This window comes from Rousettus aegyptiacus, unplaced genomic scaffold (genome assembly GCF_014176215.1).
Source record: "Rousettus aegyptiacus isolate mRouAeg1 unplaced genomic scaffold, mRouAeg1.p scaffold_m13_p_8, whole genome shotgun sequence".
Taxonomy (NCBI): Eukaryota; Metazoa; Chordata; class Mammalia; order Chiroptera; family Pteropodidae; genus Rousettus; species Rousettus aegyptiacus.
This window is the reverse complement of record NW_023416311.1, coordinates 45,604,120-45,627,350: the sequence shown is the minus strand read 5'-3', so window position 1 is coordinate 45,627,350 and position 23,231 is coordinate 45,604,120. Positions and strand designations below refer to the sequence as shown.

At 32.0% G+C, this 23,231-nt stretch overlaps 1 protein-coding gene across 9 annotated transcripts in view; it reads left to right on the top strand.

Annotated features, from left to right (window-relative positions):
* FER (FER tyrosine kinase) overlaps nt 1–23,231 on the top strand; it is a 367,914-nt gene that overhangs the window by 49,986 nt on the left and 294,697 nt on the right. For 8 of the 9 annotated variants that reach the window (XR_001595948.2, XM_016137231.2, XM_016137229.2 and 5 more), the window contains 2 exons: nt 4,393–4,566; nt 12,897–12,996. Coding sequence is in view for 7 of the 9 variants with exons in the window: in XM_016137231.2 (XP_015992717.2) it covers nt 4,393–4,566; nt 12,897–12,996 (274 nt within the window). In the remaining 2 variants the exon portion in view is untranslated. Of the gene's footprint in view, nt 1–4,392; nt 4,567–12,896; nt 12,997–19,499; nt 20,415–23,231 lie in introns of those variants that run through there. The other variant, XM_016137234.2, reaches the window with a different exon arrangement.

Sequence of the window (23,231 nt, the reverse complement as noted above, 5' to 3'; positions counted from 1 at the left end):
TTAGTGGTTTGGATAGAAGATCAAGTGAGCTACAACATTCTCTCAAGCCAGAGCCTAGTTGAGAGCAAGGCATTAACTCTCATCAAGCCTATGAAGGCTGAGAGAGCTGAGGAAGCTACAGAAGAAAAGTTGAAGGTAACAGAGATTGGTTCATGCGGTTTAGGGAAAGCAGCAGTCTCCGTTACATAAAAGTGCAAGGTGAAGCAACAAGTGCTGATGTAGAAGCTGCAACAAGTTATCCAGAAGATCTGGTTAAGATAAATTCTGAAGATGACTACACTAAACAGCAGATTTTCAATCTAAGTGAAACAACCATATGTGGGAAGAAGATACCATCTAGGACTTTACCTAGAGAGAAGTCAATGCCTGACATCCAAGCTTCAAAGGACAGGCTGACTCTCTTGTTAGGGGCTAATGCAGCTGGTGACTTTAAGTTGGAGCCAGTGCTCATTTAAACTCCTAGGGCCCTTAAGAATTAAGGGCTTCCCTATCAATCACTTTAAATCAAAAGCTGGAAATGAGGACTATCTCTGAGGTATGCCTCATAATATCTCTGAAGTACGCCTGTACACATATATCTTTAGAAGGTGTTGTATAGCTCTGTTTAGTTCTATTTATCTATATCTTTCTGTATCTATATCTGACAATATATTTAATTATTTTTTTCTCTGTTTCATTTTCCATAGTTTATATTGCCATGTGTTGTTTAGTTTTGTTTGAGAGCAAACAACGTGGTTAAATTACTTTGGAAGAGTTTTATACTTTGCGTCTCAGTTTTGAGATTTGTTAGGCAGGACCAGAGCCCTGTTAAATCCAGGGTTAATTACCCCCCACTACCAAGGCAAACTTTTTTGAGTACTCTACACAATACCTGATGAATTATGAGTTATTCTGGTGTTGCTTGTCAGAATAGGCACTATTTCCAACCGTGGGTGAGCACCAGGAACTGTTCCTTCTAATCTTTTTAGCTAGTTCTTTCCCCAGCTCATGTAGTTTCCTCGCAGGCATGCACTGATCAGTATTCTGCCGAGTACTAGAAGAGGATTTCCTCTATATCATTTCACATGAAGCTATTTTTTTAATGGTTGCATATTATCTAATAATATATTTCTTTAATTTCTTATCAATGGATTCTTTTTGTTATTAAAACAGTGACAAACGTCCTTCTAAATATCTCTATACTTATGCAAATATTTTTTGTGTGATAAATTCCAAAAAGTAGAATTTCTGGGTGTAAAGTTTTGCCCACTTAAAATTTTAATAGCTATTTACAAATTTGTTTTTCAATAATTTCCATTTCCACTAACTGAAGTAGAGAACCTGTTTGCCTCAACTCTTACTATAGTATGTTTTGTCATTTTATTTAATTTTGTCAACCTGATATATGAAAAAATAATTTCAAATGGTTTTATTTGCATTTTTTATTATTAGAATGGTTAATTCTATTCTTTCAAAATATTTTTACTCATATCATTCTAAGGTTTAGAAGCATTTCCAAAACAATGTTAAATAACACTGTTGACATTAAACAGCCTAGTTTTGTTTTTGACTTTTATGGAAATATTTCTATATATGACTATTAAATATGCATTAAGTTCGAAATCTTTCAAAACTGATTATATCTTTTTAAAAATAGATTGTCCCAGTAATATTTTATTGGAGATATTTGCATCGCTGTTCACAAGTAAATTTATTTTTGTAGTGTCTTAGTCACTTTTTGATATCTGTGTTATGGTGTTTTTAGGAGCTTTTTTTTTCATTTGCAGTTCTTTGAAACAATTTAGGTAGCACCATCTGATTTATAATGGTTTGAAATTATTCATTAGCAAAAAATGTTTAAGCTTTTTACTTTATTGGAAGAATTTTATCAGATCCTTGGTTTGTGATAACAAATGTACTCCATGGTTATTGATCTCTTTGTTCCCTATCTGTAAAAGTTTGGATTCAGTCAGGAAAACAGAACCTACAACAGATAGTTCAATAGGTAGAATTTAATTTGGAGAAATATGTTAAAAAGGTTTGGAAGAGCTAAAAGCAAACAGAGGGAGGTTAGGCAGTTCAGTAATTAGTAACTGCATGGAGCCTCTACAAAGGTAAAGCTACAAAGTGGGGAAGGGCTTATTTCAATTATATGCGAGTGAGTGTGTGTGTGTGTGTGTGTGTGTGTGTGTGTGTGTGTGTGTATTTTGATGAAAATAAAAGCAAATATAGGAATTTATGCAGGAGAATGACTTTAATTTTTTTGCGGCTTTAAGTTGAATGGGTTGGAAAGGAGCATCAGTAGAAGAGAGGACAAAGAGACTGGTACTGGTCTCAATGGAGATTCTATTCTAGTTGGAGATATTAGGAGGAGTTGTAATAGTCTAAGCCAGAGATAATCATAACCTCTAAAAAGGTGGAAGTGAAGATGGAGAGAAGTGGGCAGATTTGTGGTAGACTTGGGAGGAAGAATCAGAAGGACTTACCAATAGATTGTTTATGAGGAAGGAAGCCTGAGCCTCAAAGGAGCAGAGACATTTTTTGAGGAAGAAGGGAATGAATGTTTATTAGCAGTATTGGGAGTGGAATAGAACCAGTTTTTTTTTTTTTCTAAAGCTAGAAAATAAATGGAAAGCTCTGATGAGAAGTATAAGGGGTTTTCTAATTAGAGTAGGAGTTCTTGAGAGTACAGGATTCTGTAGATAGTATCCTGTGCCAGATTAGGAGATACTGAAGGAAATATGAATTTGACAATCAAGGTAATAATATATACCTCAGGAGGCTTAGACTTCTCACAGTGACGACAGCGAATAGGGCTGTTAGGTAAGATAAGATGTGCCCTTTTGGGAGGAGGAGGGCAGTCTGACTTTGTTCTGTTGTCTTTTAATACTGTCATCTTCTCCCCTAGGTTGTAAAAACTTCTGTATAGAATTACAAAAATTTATTGCTACAAAGAACTTAGGGAATATTTGTTTTTTGAAGATAAAGAACTGATCCCTCTCACCTTTATTTGGTAGTACTAACTTTATGCACATACAATATATAGAGTGTTTTCCCAACATATATTTTTTAGAGTGATACTATCAAACAAAAAAGGCAAAGCTACGAGAGTTATTAAGGCCATTTGCTTTATGTTTTTAATCCATATGTGTATAGTTTTAAAATTGTTTTCATCTTTATTAAAATTTAGGTTTTGATGGAAGACATACATTGCTTCTAAATTGCTTTGTGGCATCAAGAACATGTTAGTACTACTTAGAATTTTGAATTTGAAAGTAAATTTGATGAGTTCATAGGCCACATGTCCTCTTCCTCATTCGTAAAGCATTTCACAACTAAAAATGACCCCCCACTGAAAACCAGTGTCCTCAAAACTTTATTTATTTTTGAAAAACTTATATGGCAGTGTATCAGAAACAAGATTACCAAGTCATATTGGAGAGTTCTGTGACAAAGGATTTGCTTTCTTTAGGCTATTATTTCAATTTAGATGCTGATTAAATTTTACTTTAGGGTTATATTGTTATATTGACGGAAAGAGACTAATTCTGTTCATTCACAGGTCAAAATGAGTAGAAAAAATATTCTGTATCTTCAACATGGATCCTCCCTGATTGTGATAAGTCTCCAAAAAATTGTTTGTGATTAAAATTTTGAATACCTATAGTGGATAACATTCCTCTGTTACTTTTTTCAGTATTTATTAGTTAGAAAGTCTAATAAATGATTTGTTCTTCCAGCAGTATCCATATGCCCACTTGTCCAAATATACCATTTTGTCTCTTCTATTGAGGCAATATGTTGTCTTGGCAAAACCATTAGAATTAATGATATTTATTAATAAAAGAGAATGGTTGTAGATAGAAATGCAGAGAATACTTCTATGTAAGACAGAAGAAGCAAAAGGAGGTACAAAAATTGAGAAAGCAGTTTTAGGAAGGGAGGAAGACAAGTTTGTATGTTGGAAGATAAGAAGTCATGCAAGCCAAAATAGAAGAGTTTTAGGAAGAAGTGAGATGCCAGAGAGAGACAGATTAAGAATAAAGATGGGAAAATTTCTGTTGTATTTGACCTTTAGGAAATGGTGACCTTACTGAGAAATTAGAATGGTGTGAGCAAAAGCAATGTATCAGTGTGTTGCAAAACAAACAGAAGACTGCAAGTATGGATTCTGAGTCCCTTAATCCCTTTCCTTAATCATTCTGTTTACTTACTTTTGAAACATTTGCACTTGAAGGTGTTAAGTATAAACCATTTGTAGCTCATTGCACAATTGCTAGAAACATGCCATTTTTATATTAAAGTAATAACTTGTATAAAACTAAATATTTAAAGTTCCTGGACACTTAAAACATAGCTAAATGGGAGACCTCTAATACAAGTGCTAATTTTACTTCTTTATTTTTTGAAAAGTCTTGGCTACTTATGATTCAGCAGACGGAACAACTTAGTAGGATAATGAAGACACATGCAGAGGACCTAAATTCTGGACCCTTGCACAGGCTCACCATGATGATCAAGGACAAGCAGCAGGTGAAGAAAAGTTACATAGGCGTTCATCAGCAGATAGAGGCAGAGATGATCAAGGTTTGTCATTCTATTCTGGACTTATTCTTTTAATTGAGTTTTAAATTCATGGAAATATTTTATCCTCATTGAATTAAAAAATTGTTGATTATTATTTCCTAAGGGGATATATGTTTCATGTCCCTTATGGGTAATAACTTATTTTTATTGAATATAAAACAGGATTGATTATAAGATATACTATGACTTTATGTACTCCTGTAAAAGAAAAGAATGCTGCCAATTAAATTTTTAGACAGTGCTTTTTTTTTTTTTTTTACCACTTAGAGTTTTTATTTTTTAGTTACTGAAATAGCTCATGTAATAGTATGCATAAAATAAAAATGAAAATATAATCAAAATAAGATTTCTAAATTTTCTCCACATTCAGATTGTGTCTCTGGATAATTTTTTTTCAATGTTTTCAATTATGAAAATTTGCTAGTGTAGAAAAGAAGAGAATAGTAAAATGAACTCCCATCTACACGTCCACCGCTATAGTAATTTTTTACCCATCTATATTTTCCTTCACTTTTTCTTCTACTGGATCATGTTAAAGAAAATTCCAGGTATCACTTTATCCATAAATATTTTAGTATCTATTGCTAAAATAAGTATTCTTTTTAAAAAAGCATAACTGTTATTGTTAATCTAAAAATAATAATAACTCCTAATGCTATTGAATATCCTAACTGTGCTCAAATGATTGATTTTTAAGTGTTTTTTTACAGCTGATCTAAATATGGCCTGTACATTGAATTTGAATTTCTCTTTAATGTAGGTTGCTCTCCCTCATTTTTAAATTGCCACTTATTTGTAGAAGAAACTGGGTAATTTGTTCTGTAGAATTGAATTTCCTTCATTTTGGATTTTGTTGTTAGCATCTTGTGATGCGATTTCACATATTCCTCCATTATCCAGTTTTCTCGTAAACTGGAATTTGGATCTAGAGGCTTGATGAGATTTCTGCTGTTTATTTTGGGCAAGTATACATCATAGATTCTTATAAAGGCTTCCTGTTGTTTCATATCAGGAGGTATATAGTGTCTGTGTCTGCTTGTTATCTTTTTGTGGTGTTAAACCCAACTAAGAGGTTCTACTGTTGACAGTCTGTTCAGTCTACAAAAAAAATTTCCCTTTTTTTAAATGTAATTGTTTTAGAAAAAATCGATGTTCTCTGCTTAGGGTTGTAAAATAACAATATTTTAGTTCCATCATTCTTAATGCAATCTTGTTAGCTAGAATTTTTCATTAAAGAATTTTCCTATATCAACTATTTGGTTACCATAAGGCATAGTTCATTTAGGAAAGGCAGAGTAAATACTTGCTTTTTTGGTTTATTTGCCAGTTTGCAGAATAATGAATTAATTCTTTAGCAACTTCCAAAGTTAAGACTTATAGTTTCTGGTCCAACATATAAGAGGTTTGAAAGTTGACACTCTGTCCTAACAAGTAAAAAGCTGAACAAATTGAAAAATGAACACATCTTCTTAGATTTATAGATTTCTGATCACAGGGAAAACAACTGCCCCCCAAAGTGGAGAGACTAACAAGCATATATAGAGAATCATAACTTATGAGAGCAGCAGCCTCCTTGGAAATCATTGCTGGGTGTAGGAAAACCTGAATGATCACTGGCAGATTCTGGAGGCTCAATGTGGATAACTCTGACAGTTAAAAACTCAGAAGGACCCATTCATTGAGGGACCCCACACTTTTATGAATTTTACCTTCTAGATTTCTACCAGGTTTTCACAGTGAATATCAGAGAAAAATCTCATGTTCCTGGCAGGGACAGGGGAAAAGGAACCATTTTGACATATGCCAGAGCACTGTGTTCTTAACAATGCCTGCCCTCATGGGAAACTGTTTAACCAGAGCCTGTCAGACCTGCAGGAAGAGAAATAGCCAAATTCAACCCACTCTAGCCATCCTGTCTCATGTAAAGTGTGGTGGTGGGGGGATATTGAGAAGCACATGCCACATTCGCAGGCCAGAGGCACTGGCTCAATAAAGACTGAGACTTAATTGTAGGACTATGAAATGCTTCCCCTTCCCTGACAATTTATAACTACATTAGTAAAGACTTATTTACATCAATTTCTTTTACCTAGTACATCGTGCCTGGCAATCAAGAAAAATGATAAGAACTACCAAAAGGCAAAAAAAAAAAAAAAAAAATGTGTTAGAGGAGACAGCAAACATTAGAACCAGACATGATAGGGATGTTGGAATTTGAAACAACTGTCTCTGTTTTGTATGTTAAGAGCTCCAGTGTGTAAAGTAGACAGCATGTAAAAACAGGCAAGCAGGGTAAGCAGAGAGATGGAAATTCTAAGAAAGAATCAAAAATAAATGTTGAAGATCAAAAACACTGTAACAGATGTGAAGAATGCCTTTAATGGGCTTGTTAGGAAACTGGACGCAACTGAGGAAAAAAAAATCTCTTAACTGGAGGATATGTCAATAGAAATCTCTGAAACTGAAAAGTACAGACAACAAAGACTGAAAAAAATATATACAGCATATTCAAGAACTGTAGGACTACTGCAAAATGTGTGACATATGTATAATGGGAATACCAGCAGGAGAAGAAAGAAAGAAAAGGACAGAAGAAATATTTGAAATAATAATGACTGAGAATTTCCCCCAAATTATTGTCAGACATCAAAGAACAGATCCAGGAAGCTCAGAGAACATCAAACAGAATAAATGACCAAAAAAAACAAACAAACAAAACCTAAACAAACAAACAAACAAAAACCTAAAAACAAAAACAAAACCTCCAAACACCTAGGCATATTGATTTCAAAGTATAAAAATCAAAGAAAAGAAAAAATTCTGAAAGAGGCCAGAGTGAAAAAAACCTCACCTATAGAATAACAAGTATAAGTATAACATCTGACTTCTCAGAAATCTTACAAACAAGAAGAGAGTGGAATGAAATATTTAAAGTGTTGAGAGAAAAAAAAATATCCTAGAATTCTGTACCCTATGAAATTATCCTTCAAAAGTGCAGGAGATATAAAGACTTTCTCAGATAAACAAAAATTGAGTTGAATTTGTTGTCAAAAGGCTGAAAAGGAAAAATTAATACAGGTTGGAAACTCAGATTTACATAAAGAAAGGAAGAGCGTCAGAGAAGGAATGAGTAAATTAAAATAAAAACTTTCATTTTCCTCATTAGTAATTGTTCTAATGAATAACAGTTTAGGGAAAATAATAGCAACAGTGTATATGGTTATATATACTCATGTATATATCTTATGTATTTGTACAGACATACATGTATTTATGTATGCTCATGTATAAGTGAAATGAATGACAGAATGATAGAAGCAATGGGGAGAAATTAGTATTATTTTATTATTGGAAGGATAATGTTATTTGAAAGTACACTTGGATTAGTTTTAAAGGCATATTGCAAACTCCAGGGCAACCACTAAAAAAATAAAAAAGGAGTATAAATGACATGCTAAAATGAGAGAGAATGTACCCAACTGAAACCACGAAGACATGAAAAAGGTGGAAGACAAAAATAGGAACAAATAACATGGGTAACAAGTAAGAAATAGAAGCAAATATGGTAGATATTAATTCAAGTATATTGATAATTTGAAAGTCAGTTGTCTCAATGAACCAATTAAAAGAAAGACATTGTCAGAGTAGTTCAAAAAATAAGATTCACCTGTACGTTGTCTACAAGAAACCTGTTTTATATATAAAGACATATAGATTCATTGTAAATAGGTGGAGGAAGATATACCATGCTTACACTAATCAAAAGAAAGTGAGAGTGGTTATATTAATTTCAGACAGAGCAGACTTCAAAGCAAGGAAGTCGATCAGGAACAAAGAAGGGAATTATATAATGATAAAGTAGTTCTCCAAGAAGACATAACAATTCTTAACGTATATGGGCCTAACAACACAGCATCAAAATACTGATAGAACTGCAAACACTGATAGAATTTTAAGGAAAAATAGATGAATTCTCTATTGCAGTTGGAGACTTCAACATCTGTCTGTGAGAAATAATCTAGCAGGCAGCAAATTAGGAAAGACATAGATGAACTTAATAATAACACCAATCAACTAGATATAATGAACATCTATAGATTAGTTCATTCAACAACAGCAGAATACACATTCTTCTTAAGCTCACATGGAAGATTTGACAAGGTGGACCACATTCTAGACCATAAATCATACCTTAATAAATTTAGAAGAAATCATATAAAGTCTACTCTATGACCACAATAGAATTAAACTAGAAACCAGAGCTGGAAAATCTCCAAATACTTGGAGATTAAACAACACACTTCTAGATACCACATTGATCAAAGGAAAAATCTTGAGATATTAAAAAATATTTTGAACTGAATGAAATGAAAGCAAAATTTATCAAAATTTGTAGCATTCTGTAGAAGCAGTGCTTAGAGGGACATTTATAGCATTCAATGCATATGTTAGAAAAGGAAGTTATAAAATCAATCATCTAAGCTTCCACTTTAGGACACTATAAAAAGAAGAGCAAAGTAAGTAGAAGAAAAGAAATAATAAAAAAATAGAGCAGAAATCAATGAAAGCGAAAACAAGAGATCAATAGGGAAAACTCAACAAAATCAAAAACTGGTGTTTTGAAATGATCAGTAAAATTAGTAAGCCTCAAGTCAGGCTAGCTAAGAAAAAAAAACAAACAAACAGTGCACCACAGGTTAATAATATCTGAAGTGAAAAAGGGTATATCAGTACATAACCCATGGATATTTAAAGGATAATGAAGGAATACTATGAACAACTCTGTGCCTGCAAATTTGATAACCTAGAGAAGTTGCGAATTCTTGAAGGATACAATCTGCCTAAGAAGTAGACAATCTAAATAGGCAAATAGCTATTAAAGTATTTGAATTAATAGTTAATAACTTTGGAAAATAGAAAGCACCATGCTCAGATGGGTTCACCAGTGAATCCTATCAAACATTTATGGAAGAAATTATAATGATTGTCTACAAACTTTTTCAGAAGTTAGAAACAGAGGGAAACTCTGTTAGCACTCATTCTATTAGGCCAGAATTATTGTAATACCAAAACCAGACAAAGACATTAGAAGAAAAGAAAACTACAGACTCCTATCTTTCACAAACATAGATACAAAAATCTTTAACAAACTATTAGGAAATCATATGTAACAATGTAGCAAAACAATTATACACCATGACCAAGTGGGATTTATTTTAGGTATGCAAGCCTGGTTCAACATTTGAAAATTAATTAATAGAGTCCATCACATCAACAGACTAAAAAATAAAGGTCAGATGATTATATGAATAAATGGAGAAAAGCCATTTAACAAAATCTTACATTCCTTCATGATAAAAAGCTCTCAGTAAACTTGATAAAGGATACCTATTTAAAAACCTATAGGTAACATACTTTATGGTGAGAAATACAAAGCTTTCTTAGTAAGATCAAGAGCAAGGCAAGGATATCTCGTCTTGCCACTGCTTGTTAACATCATAGTAGAAGTCATAGCTAATGCAGCAAGATAAGAAAAAGAAATAAGTTACACAGACTGGGAACAAAGAAATAAACCTGTTTTTGATTGTCTATGTAGAAAATCCAAGAGAATTAACAAACTCTTAGAACTAAGCATAATAGCAAAGTTGTAGGACATACTGTTAACATACAAAAGTCAATTGCTTTTCTGTTGACCAGCAATGAAAAGTTGATATGACATTAAAAACATCATATATTTAGCACTCCCAAAAATGAAATATGTAGGTGTAACTCTAACAAACTATATATAAGATGTATAGGACAAAAATGACAGAACTCTGATGAGAGAACCAAAGATATCATTGGCGAGATATCCCATATTAATGGATGGGAAAACTCAATATTGTCAAGATGTCAGTTATTTCCCGCTTGCTTTATAGTTTCAACACAACTCCAGTCAAAATCCTAGCAAAATATTTTGTAGATATTAAGAGATTCTAAAATTTGTATGGAGAGACAAAAGACCCAGAATAGCCAATAGAATACTGAAGAATAAGAACAAAGTCAGAGGACTGATACTACTCAACGTCAAGACTTATTATAAAGATACAATAATCAAGATAGTTTGGGATTTTGTGTAAGACAATAGACAAATAGATCAATGGAGGAGAATAGAGAGCCCAAAAATAGACCCACATAAATATAGTCAAATGATGTTTGACAAAGGGGCAAAGTCAACATAGCAGAGAAAAGATGGTATTTTTAACAAATGATGCTGGAACAACTGGATATCCATATGCCAAAATGAATCTAGATATGGACCTTATACCCTTCACAAAATTAACTCAAAATGGATCACAGACCTAAATGTAAAACATAAGACTTTAAAATGTCTTGAGGATACTTAAGAGGAAACCTAGATGACCTTGGGTGTGGACATCATTTTTGAGATATAACATTAAAGGCATAATCCATGAAAGAAATAATTGTTAAGCTAGATTTCATCAAAATTTAAAAAAACAAACCAAAACAAACCAACTTCTGCTCTGTGAAAGACAGTGCCAAGAGAATGAGAAGATAAGCCAAATTGGGTAAAAAGATTTGCAAAAGTCACATCTGATAAAGGACTATTATTTGAAACATACAAAAAATTCTTAAATATCCACTAAGAAAACAAACAACCTGATTTTAAAAAATGAGCCAAAACCTTAACAGACACCTGACCAAAGAAGATAGATAGATGGCAAATGAGCACTCGAAAAGACGCTCCACATCATATGTCATCAGGGAAACGCAAATTAAAGGAACAATGAGATACTACTGCATACTTATGAGAATGGCCAAACTCTAGAATACTGACAACAGTGAAAGCTTGTGAGGGTGTGGAGCAACAGAAACACTCATTAATTGCTGGTGGGAATGCAAAATGGTACAGCCACTTTGGAAGACAGTTTGGCAGTTTCTTATAAAACTAAATATACCATAGAATCTAAACCAACTGTAGGATCCAGCAGTAATACTCCTTGATATTTACCCAAGGAAGTTGAAAATTTATGTCCACACAAAAGCTAACATATGGATGTTTATAGCAGATTTATTGATAATACCAAAACTTGGAAATAACCAAGATGTTCCTTAATAGGTGAATGGATAAATAAACTGTGGTACATCCAGACAATGAAATATTATTCAGCATTCAAAAAAATGAGCTACTAAGCCACAGAAAGACATAGAGGAACCTTAAATGCATATCACCAAGTGAAAGGAGCCAAATAAGTGGAGCACAGAGGATTTTATGACAGATAACCACTCTATATGACACTGTGATGGTAGATATATGTCAGTATATGTTTGTTCAAAGCCATAGAATATAAAACTCCAAGAGTGAAACCTACTGTAAACTGTGGACTTTTAGGTTTGTCATTTGTACAAATGTATCACTCCTGTGGGTGGGAATGTTGCTAATGGAGGAGGCAATACATGTGGGGGCAGGAGGTATATGGGATATCTTTGTACTTACTGCTCAATTTTGCTATGAAAGTAAAACTGGTCTAAAAATAACGTTCGTTAATAAAAAAAATTCACTAGTGATTCAGACTACTATCTGTATTATAGTTGTTGATATTTTTGTTTATTTAACAATGTCATCCTTCGTACCAACATTGTTATGTCGATGCATGTTTGTTAGAAGTGGGTTCTGAGATTTTTCTTCCAAGTTGCTTATTCTCCTTTTGCAAGTTTTCCATGCTGCTGATTTCTTAAGTCTTCTAAGAAGGTATATTGGAACTTTTTCAGACAGTGTTTAAGATTCTTAATTATTTCCTCAAATGCAGTTTATGTGGCTTTTTGACTATAGAGTCAAAGACTTGCATTTATGTAGTCTTTTTATAGAAATAATAACCAAGTTCATGTACACATGGCATGACCTTTGTTATGATTGCTGTCTGGCCAACACTGATTGTTAGATACATCTTCTTTTCAGAGGTACTATAATGTCAAAAAAAGTCATGTTAAAATTGGGGAATTATGATGACTCAAGAGTTAATCTGTGTAATTAAAATAAATATTTAAATTAGTTTTTTTATTAGGGAAAATATTTCTGTGCACAGCAAATTAATTTATTGATCTTTGATGACAGCATTATTTGATTTGCTTTTCTTTTTAAGAAATGCTTTTTAATATAGTGTTGAATTTATTACTGATTTCTAAACTGTGTTAAAGAATAACTCTGACTTATAAGCAGTAAAATACACATTATCTAAGGCTTTGGAATTTAAGTTCTCGACAATGTAAATTTAAGCATTAAATCTTTTTTTTTTTTTTTTTTTTTTTTGCTTTTCTTTTCTTGACAGGTTACAAAGACAGAATTAGAGAAATTAAAATCCAGCTATAGACAATTAATAAAAGAAATGAATTCTGCAAAAGAGAAATATAAAGACGCTTTAGCTAAAGGTATGAAAATATTATGGAAATTTTTTATTTTAGTGATTTTTATTCTCATCATTTGAAAATTATATTTATAAATAGTAGAATAATTCTACTTAGACCAATTTGCATTTAAAAATATTAAAATAAATCAAAATCGACTGTTCGTGAAGCTATGTAATAATTCTTTTTAAAAAATGATTCACAATATTTTTGAAGAATGAATACTAAATGAAATTATGTAGCACTCTTAATAGGATGCAAAAAGTGTTTAAATTTATTTTGCTAGCATTAGATTAATTTATTAAATAACTGAGTACAAAATAAGAGAAATAAGGTTGTATTTCTTTAAAAGCTTTTTTAATCCCTTCTTTTACCTGTGGGTATTTAAAAGCCATTAAAATCACAAGATCACTTTATGGCATTATTTTGCCTTTATAGCTCAATTTTATATGTGTATAGTGTCCTAAAATTTTCATAAATGCTTTGGAAGTAAATGGAAAGAGAAACTAACATTTTAAACAAAGATTTATGGGTATAGTCTTTAAATATGACTAAACAGCCTTCATATTTAGATTTTTTAAATTACAAGAGTTTAAAATTTTTCTTTCTTGCTAAATATAAGCATTAGAAACTATTTTCTTTGGCTTCTTAAATTAACTTTCTCTTTTATTAATGTGTTTTTTCTTTGTCTTTTACTTATATATTATCTTGTTTTTTTTTTTTTTTTAGATAAATAAAATAAACAGCTCCTACATTCGGATATATCTTACACAATGAAAGCTCTGTCTTTGTCGTTATTCCTAGTAGACTAGAAGAGATACTGATTTAATTACAGTTCTCCCTCCCTCCCTCTTTTCCTTACTAACTCCCTTTGTATGTCCCTACCCACCTTGCTCCTTCCTGCTTCTTTCCCTTTTCCTTCTCTCTGTCCTACTCCTTCTCTCCCTCAGCTTTCCTCCCCTTACCATCTTTCCTCCAACATCTACTCTGTTTTCCTCTCCCTGTCCTCACCTGTTTCACGTAAACTTCATGCTTCTGCTTCTTGCAACATTCCATCGCTTTTTTAGGGAAGATGACTCCATGCTCACAGTTTCCTTATTTTTCCTTATTTTTCATGTACCTTGACTGGTATTTTGAAATTATCTCTTTATTAATGTAAATATCTCTTTTAGAATGCTTTTGTAATATCTAAGTTAAGTGAAAACAAATGGCGTAGTAGAAAGATCATAGACTTTGGAATCAGTCTTGGATTAAATTCCAAAATCATATATTTATTTCATAGATTTTCAAACTTCATTTTCAAAGCTAATCATTATTTATTTTTTATTTTTTAAGAGTGCTTTAGATAATAAAAAAAATATTTACTGAGCGCTTTCTTTAAGTTATTGAGATTGAAACTGTACCTCTTAGGCATTAAAGAAGTATACCCATTTGTAGTTGATATTCTAACTCAGGAACTCCAAGTCTTATCCTTTTTCAAGATTTAGCTTTTATACAAGGGATACTTTGCTAAACCATCAAGAGTAGTTTAGAAATAGTTTTGTACATTTAGCATTACTACTCAACCTGTTAAAATAATTCATTTTTTAAAGTTCATTACTTAAGGCCTAGCTAGTATTCTCAAATTAGTGTCCTACATGATACAGGACCATATTTAAATTTACCCAGAGCAAGTGATGACTTAATCCAACTGTATTTAATCCAGCTACCAAGGTATTTCACACTAGGTTTGTAGAAGTTGAAGAACGATTAGTTAGGAAAAGAAATACATAACTACTCTCAAGTCTTGGTGCCTGTTTTTAATGATATGGTTTTATTTTTGTTTAAAAAATGTAATCTAATTCTGTTATAATAAAGTTTTAAATAGTTCTTGTTCTTAATGCTTATATTATCAAAGATTTTTCACAGATAATACTTGTTCTTCATTACTTTGGATCTAGATAATATGCCATTTAGTGTTGTATTACTAATAGGAAGGCAACCAGAAAATGTGAGACTATAGTTTTAATTGGTCTTTGGAGGTTTATTATTTGATCGAATTTCCTGACATTAAAATAGTCAAGCTTATTTAATATTTCTGTTTCTAAAGAATTATTTGATTGGTTTTGTTATATTACACCAACCTCACATTTCTGGGTTAACTCCTCTTGGTCATGATATATTATTTTTTATGTTGCTGGGTAGATTTGGCTAAGTTTTGTTTATAATTTTTCACCTATGTCTTTGTTTCTTGTAATATCATTGTCTTATTTTCATATATGGGTAATGCCGTCTTCTGAAAGATTACTTCCTCTTCAATTTTCTAGAAAGATTTGTTCTCTGAAGTATTCATAAAATTCACTTATGAAGCCATCCGGGTCTGCCTGATTTATAGTTTTTCCTTTTTGTGAAGATTTTTAAACTATAAATTCAATTTCTTTAATTGATACAGGGCTATATGTTTTATCTATTTATTTTTGTTTGACTTTTAGTAGGTTGTATCTTTCAAATAATTTGTTTATTTAATTTAAGTTGTTGAATGTGTAGGTATTAAGTTGTTTATAATCTCTTAATCGTTTTTTTAGATTTATAGCATCTTTGGTGACATTTTCTTTGTCATTCTTGATTTTCGTACTTTGTGTCTTTTCTTTTTTTCTGATCATTCTGGCTAGAGGTTTATCAGTTTTATTAATCTTCTCAAAGAACAGCTTTTGGCTTTGTTTATTTTATATTATTGGTTATTTTATAGCATCAATATATTGATTGATTATTTGATCAAATAATTTTTGCCTTACTGCTATGTTTATTACTTAAAAAGTTTAACTATTATTGACATAGAATATTGTATGACTTTCAAGTCTAAACAGTAATTCAACATTTATAAACTTATGAAATGATCATCACGATGAGTAGTACTTGTCTGTCACCATACAAATTTCCCTATCTACAATACATCCCTGTGATGTATTTATTTTATAACTAGAAGTTTGTAATTTTCACCTATTTTGTTTGTACTATTTCACCTATTCCTTTCACGTATTTTGTCCATCCCTTACCCGGTTCCCCTCTGGCAGTTATCAGTTTGTTTTCCATGTTTATGAGTCTGTTTCTGTTTTGTTTTGTTTGTTCATTTGCTTTGTTTGTTTAGATTCCCTATAGATATGAAATCATATAGTATATGTCTTTCTCTGGTTTATTTTATTTAGCATAGTACTCTCTAGATCTATCCATGTTGTCACAAATGGCAAATGTTCATTCATTTTTATGGCTGAGTAATATTCCATTTGTGTGTGCGTGTGCATGTGCGTGTGTGTGTGTGTGTGTGTATCACATCTTTATCTATTCATCTATTGATGGACAGTTAGGGTTGCTTTTATATCTTGGCGATTGTAAATAATGCTGTAATGAACATAGGGGTGCATATATCTTTTTAAATTAATGTTTTAGATTTCTTCGGGTAAATACCCAGAAGTGGAATTGCTGGATCATATGGTAGCTGTGTTTTTAAGTTTCTGGGGAACTTTCATACTGTTTTCCATAGTGACTGTACCAGTTTATTCCACCAAGAGTACATCAAGGTTCTCTTTTCTCCACATCCTTGCCAACACTTATTGTTTTTTCTCCCCTGTTTTTCTGCTTTCTATTTAATTGACTTATGCGCTTATCTTATTTCCTTCTGCTTACTTTAGGTGTACTTTGTATTAATTTTTCTATTTTGTTATTGTGGGAACTAAGATCACTGATTTGAGAACGATCTTCTTTTTTTCCTAATGCATGCATTTAGTGCTATAAATTTCCCCTGTGTACTGTTTTAGCAATATTTCATACATTTTTATATATTGTGTTTTTATATGCATTCAGTCATTTCAAATGGAAGTTATTTCTTTGATCCATAGGCTTTTTAGAAGTGTTATTTAGTTTCTTAAAGTTCTGTGTTTTTCTAGAGATGTTTCTATTTCTTATTCATAATTTAAATCCATTTTGGCCTGAGAATATTTTTATGACTTCTTCCCTTCATATTTATGGCCTATATTATGGTCTATCTTAGTAAATTCTTATGCACTCAATAAGAATATGTATTCTGTTGTTGGAGTGGTCTATATTGTCAGTGTAGTCCAGTTGGTTAATATTGTTATTCAAATTGTAGTGTTTTTCTCATTTTCTGTCTACTTGTTCTATCAACTGTTTAGACAAGGCAGGTGAAATCTCCCACTGTAATTGTGGATTTATCTGTTTCTTCTTGTAGTTCTCTCAGTCTTTTGCTTCATGTAGTTTGAAACTATGTTACTAGGTATATAAGCAGTCAAGATTGTTGTTATCCTCTTGATGACTTCACTCCTTTATTATCCCTGGTAGTATTCTTTGCTGTGTTACTATTCTGATATGAATATGGCCACTCCAGCTTTACTTGGATTAGTATTTACATGATATATCTTTTCTTATATCCTTTTACTTTAACCTGTTTCAGTCTTTATTTTAGTGTGCATTTCTTATAAGGAACATATAGTTAGGTCTTGCTTTTTTATCATGATAATCTCTACCTTTTAATTGGGGTAGTTAGACTGTATTTAATATGATTTTTGAAAATGTTAGGTTTAGATCTGTCATCTTACAATTTGTTTTCTCTTTCTTCCATCTGTTCTTTATTCTCCTTGTCCTTTTTTCTGCCTCCTTTGGATTAATTAAAAAATGTTCTTAAGATTCCTTTTAATCTCCTTTGTTGTCTTATTAGGTATAACTTTTTGTTTTATTGTTTTATCTTTAATTTATCATAGTATACTTTCAAGTGATATACCACTTTACCTATAGAACGGGTCCCTTGTGAGAGTTTAGTCTTCCAGTCTTTGTGTTGTTGTGATATATTTTATTTTCACAAGTGTTGTAAATTCCATACTATACTTTTAATGTTTTTGTTTAAGCAGTAAATTTCTTTAAAATTACAGAAAAACATCTCATATATTTATCTAGTTATCTTTTCTGGCATTCTTTATTTCATCTGGTATCACTTTACTTTTGCGTGAATGACTAAGATTTCTTGTAAGTCCGTAGTCAATACTTTCAGCTTTTGTATGTGTGAACAGTTTTTGTTTCACTTTAATTTTTCAAATATATTTTTGTCGGGCATATAATTCTATTTTGGCAGTATTTTTTCCTTTTAGGTCTTTAAAGATGTTGCTCTAGTGTCATGTGAAGGAGAAAGCTGCTTTAATCCTTATCTTTGTTGCTCTGCACAATTTATTTTCCTTTGACAGCTTTTAGTATTTGCTTTTTATCATTGGTTTTGAGCAAGTTAATCATGATGTAGTTTTTCTTTTTTCCTTGCTTGTGGTTTCTGAGCTTCTTGTATCTGAGGGTTTATAGTTTTCATCAATTTGGGAAACTTTCAGCCATTATTTCTTCACATATATTTCCTGTCTCCTCCTCTCTTTCTGCTCTCCTTTGGAGACTCCAGTTACATGTGTTTTAGGCCACTTGTAGTTGTCTCACAGCCTACTGATGCTGTGTTCATGTTTTTCTCTCGTCTTTTTTTCTCTGTTTTATTTGGGTTAGTTTCTATGGTTATGTCTACAGATTTCCTAATCTTATTTTACGCAATGCTAATCTGCCTTAAATCCCATGCAGTGTATTTTTCATCTCAGGCATTGCAGATTTTGCCTGAATAATTTTGATTTGGGTCTTTTCTTAAATGTTGCATGTTTCTACTTAACACATTAACTTAAGTTTGGAGTCTTAGCACTTAGCAGACTTTATCTTCTTTAATCATTTGTTCTGAGAATTGTATGAGTGTAACCATTCTCAGGTATTTTTGTCTCACTATAATTCCCCACTCGTTTGTTATAGAAAATATACATCATTTTTACCTATATATCTACACATAGGCATTTGTTCATATGCCAATAGCACTTTTTTCCAAAGTTAAAAAATAATTTTAAGAGTAAATGTAATACATGCTAATTTTATAACATTTAAGCAATACCATATTGAACCATATGGTGTTGAAGTAAGTGAATTTAAATATGATTTTATTTTGAAGTTTTTTTTACTTGAATGTATACTGAAGTATCAGAAAAAGTGTTCAAAATAACTGTCTTATGGTTGTATAATCTGATGTAGCCTATATAGTTAATTCCGTATGGCTAGAATTACGCTAGGGTTTTATATTTACCAAGACTTAAAATACCCACAATACCTTTTGTGGGGGTATCTCTTATGTGGGTAGAAGTCTCAATGCTTCTGCTTTATCAAATGTCATATTTAGGAAAAAGAAACAAGACAGAATGAGCCACTCCATATTACACATGTCCATATCAGTCTAGAGGTTTGAAAGAAGCTCTCTTCACACACTTTTATAATAAGAGTGGCAAACAAACCCTTTCAAATTCTTCTTTCTCTATGAGAAACAAGAGTGCTAAGTGATTGGTAAATTCTTTGATTAGTTAAAAGCCTTCATTATCCTAAGAAGACAGAGTAAGAGGGTACCTACTGCTAGAATGTGGGAAGTTAGCTATAAGTCTTATTCAGAATTAAATTTTTTAGTAATTGGAAGTAGATTTTCTTAAATTGTCTCTTCATACTTTATGAATAGTTCTGTGATATTTATAGCCAATTACAATTGATTAAATCCATTAAGTTGTCTCTTTAGAGTACTTTAATTATGAAAACCAATTTGAAATGAGTCTAGACCTCAAACACATGGTTAAACTTGTGTTTAAATAAATCCAAAAATTAAAAATGAATAAAACTTTTTATAGGCAATTTTAGTTGTTTAAGTACATCAAGAATGGTAACTGGCTTTCTTATTAATAATCTCTAAATCTTGGAGAGTTTTGAAAATCAGAATTACTTATGGATGATGGATGGAGGTCCTCTAGAAAAATATTCTGTAATACAACTTTGTCTCTCAGTTTAACGCATAGAATAAATACACTTGGATACAGAACTTGCTAAAGACCAAAGTAGAGTTCAAGCTATGTTTGTTGGTTGTTAGTTCTGTTAAAGCCACCTGAAAGTGAGAGGTTTCCTCTTATGTTGGACCTTCTTATTAATATATGATATTATTAGTAGCTAACTTATAGAGCTTAATATGATAGGAACTTTACAAAGTCATAAAGAGTAATGGCACTTTTAGTTATTAATCTGATTTGCATTTGGTTAAAGCTGCAGAAATTATGATTAGAGTGACAATTATAATCTCATTAGATGCTGAAATATTATGTGGGATAGAATATGCTACATGATTTGATTTATATTCTGGAGATAACTTTCTAAATATAAAATGAAAGCACAAGTATTTGATTTGTCCCACCTTTGTTTAGTTTTATTGAAGAGAAGTTTCACATACAAAGCAATTAAGAGAAGTTAAATCCTTTTGCTGATTTTCCTCTATATTTTATAGGTGATCTCCTTAACAATATTAGTTTTGGACTTGATTACTAGAAAGATGATATAAACAGATGAAGAAGGTAAAATTGTAATCTTTGCATAACTTTTAACTTTTAAGAATTTGTTTAAATTTATTTTTTCAAAGTAATAACTATATCAATTTGTAGATTTTTTTTTTATTATGTGTCAGGTGCTGGTCAGACTTACACTATAGAGCAGAATATTGCTCGAAAGTGAAACATATAGTATGTTAGATGGTGATAAGTATGATAGAGAAAGCACCATGTGTAGATAGGGTGTTTGGAGGATGATCAGGTTAGGTGTCATGGCGAAAGAGACATTTAAATGAAGAGTGAAGGAAGTGAGAGAGTGAAGCATGTGGTTAAGTGGGGCAAAGAATACTCCTGGCAGAGGGAAAAGCCAAAGCAAAGTTATTGAGGTGGGGTCATGTCTGGCATATTTGAGTAGTAGTACAGTCACCTGTGTGGCTAGAACAGAAGGCTTGATAAGGAAAGGTGTGAGGATATGAGATTAGATCAGAGAAGAAGAATGATCTGTGGCAAGGGAGGCACAGATCATGTAGGATCTTGATAGTTCTTTTAAAACACTGGCTTTTACTCTAAGTAAGATGGAAAGCCATTGGTGGGTTTTGAGCAGAGGAATGACATGAACTAACTTACATTTTTACAGGACAGTTCTGGTAGCCTTGTTGAGAATGGTCTGAGGGTGGGGGAAAGATAAAAGTAAGGAGACTAGTTACTTCCAGGCTACTGAAGTAATCTAGACAAGGGCTTGGGTGGTAGCGATGGAAGTGTTGAGAAGTGGTCAAATTCTGGATATCCAATTGATTCTTGTTAATCGTAGTTGTGCTCTATAAAATTATTGGGAACTCTAAATTAACATTAGCTGAGTACTGAATCATTGCCCTAGTGGACATAACATAAGGGGTTAGGTTCTTACAAACAGAGTTACAATATTTTGACAGTTAATCAATGTACCACTAATACATCAAACAATACATTGCTTTATGTGTTTCTGTTTAAAGACACCTTCTTTAATATATATTGTTGAATCATTAACATTGAACTCATAGCTAACCATGCTAAAACTGATAACTAAACAAATCTATGTAGGACACATATTTTCTCTGTAAGGCACATCACAGCCTTTGGAGCATAAGGCTTCTAAATAGCACTTTAGCACTATGCTCAGGGCCATATTAAGCAGCAAAATCACGAATAAAAAACAAAGAAATGCAAAAGATGTGGAACGAAATAGACCATAAAAAGGACATTTTATAGTATGCGAGCTGAAACAAAAAGGCAGCGCATAGCCTTGTTCAACCTCAGTTGGGATTGTGTGCATCAGGGGACTCCTTTACCACGCTGTGTGTATGTGCAGGGCTGTGATTCACCTGGAAGGCACTGCGTCTATTGATTTTGGGCTTACAAATAAACTGTAGGCAGTAGGCAAATTCAGAAATATGGAATCTATGAATACTGAAGATCAACTATATATTGAAAACAGAGCTTAAAGGATTTGCTAATGAATTGAATGTAGTGTGTGAAAGTAAGAAGTCGAGGATGATTCCAAGATTTTTAACTTGAATAACTGGAAGGATGACATTATTATTAACTGAGATGGAGAAAAGTGAAAGAGGAACGGACTTGGAAGTAAAGATAAGGAATTTGATTTTGAGATATTTATTAGACATCCAAGTGGAGATGTCAAGTTTTGTACTTGAGTCTCTTTCTGATGAATTTCTGGGAGAGGTATGGGATAAAATCTGAATGTTTAAATCTGTCATCTTACTTAAAGCCATAAAATTTGATGACATTACCAAGGTTGTTAATTAAGTTAGAAAAGAGAAGAGTCCTAAAACTGAGCCCAACATTAAGAAATCATTAGAATGAGGAAATTATAAAGCAGACCAAGATAAAAGAAAAACCAAAAGACTCTATTATTCTGGAAGCCAAATGGGGGAGGTAAAGATTTCAAGGACGAACAAGTGATCAACTAGGTTGACTATTGCTAAAACATAAGATGAGAACTAAGATTTATATTTAGCAAAGCATAAGTTATTGATGACTTTAACAAGAACTGAGGACTTTCAGTAGAGCCTTAGAAGAGAAAGCCTAAATGGTGTGGGTTTAAGAAAGAATGGGAGAAATGAAACCGAAGATAACTAGTATAGGCAAATCTTTTCAGGAGTTTTGCAGTAAAGGAGAGAGATAGGGAAGTAACTAAAAAAAGTAAAGTGAAAGTTTTTTTTTTTTTTTTTTTTATTAAATTAGAAGCTATTACAGCTTGTTTTACTGATGAAGATGCTCCCATAGAAAAGGAAAAGTTGATGGCATAGTGGAATGAAGGAAGAATTGCTGGAGCAATGCCCTTGAATAGGTGAGAGAGGATGGATCTAGTACCCAAGTGAATTAATTGATCTCAATTAGAAGAAGGGCAGTTTATTCATAGTAGTCTAAAAGAGAAGAGTGAATATACAGGTTAGATATGCTGACAAGAGCTTCTGGAAGTTCTCTTACACTGCTTATTTTTCATACTCATCCAGTTCTAAATTCAAAATCACAAGGTACAAACCAGTAAGCATATGGTGAAAACTTTTTATCCTATTTATTACCCATTTTATTTCTCCAGGGGCAACCATTATTATTATTCTTATTTTATAGATTTATTCTATACATATCTTGTAGCTTTTAAGTTACTTCATTAAGGGTATTTATTAACTTATTAGATAACCTTGCACTTTATAGTACCTTATTAAAAGTTTGAGGTTAGTGGCTAATAGGTTATTCATGCTAAATAAGTGATCCTTACACTCTCTCTTCTACAATTATATTTTAATATTATTGACTGTTTCGTGAGCCTCCATTTTAATTTTC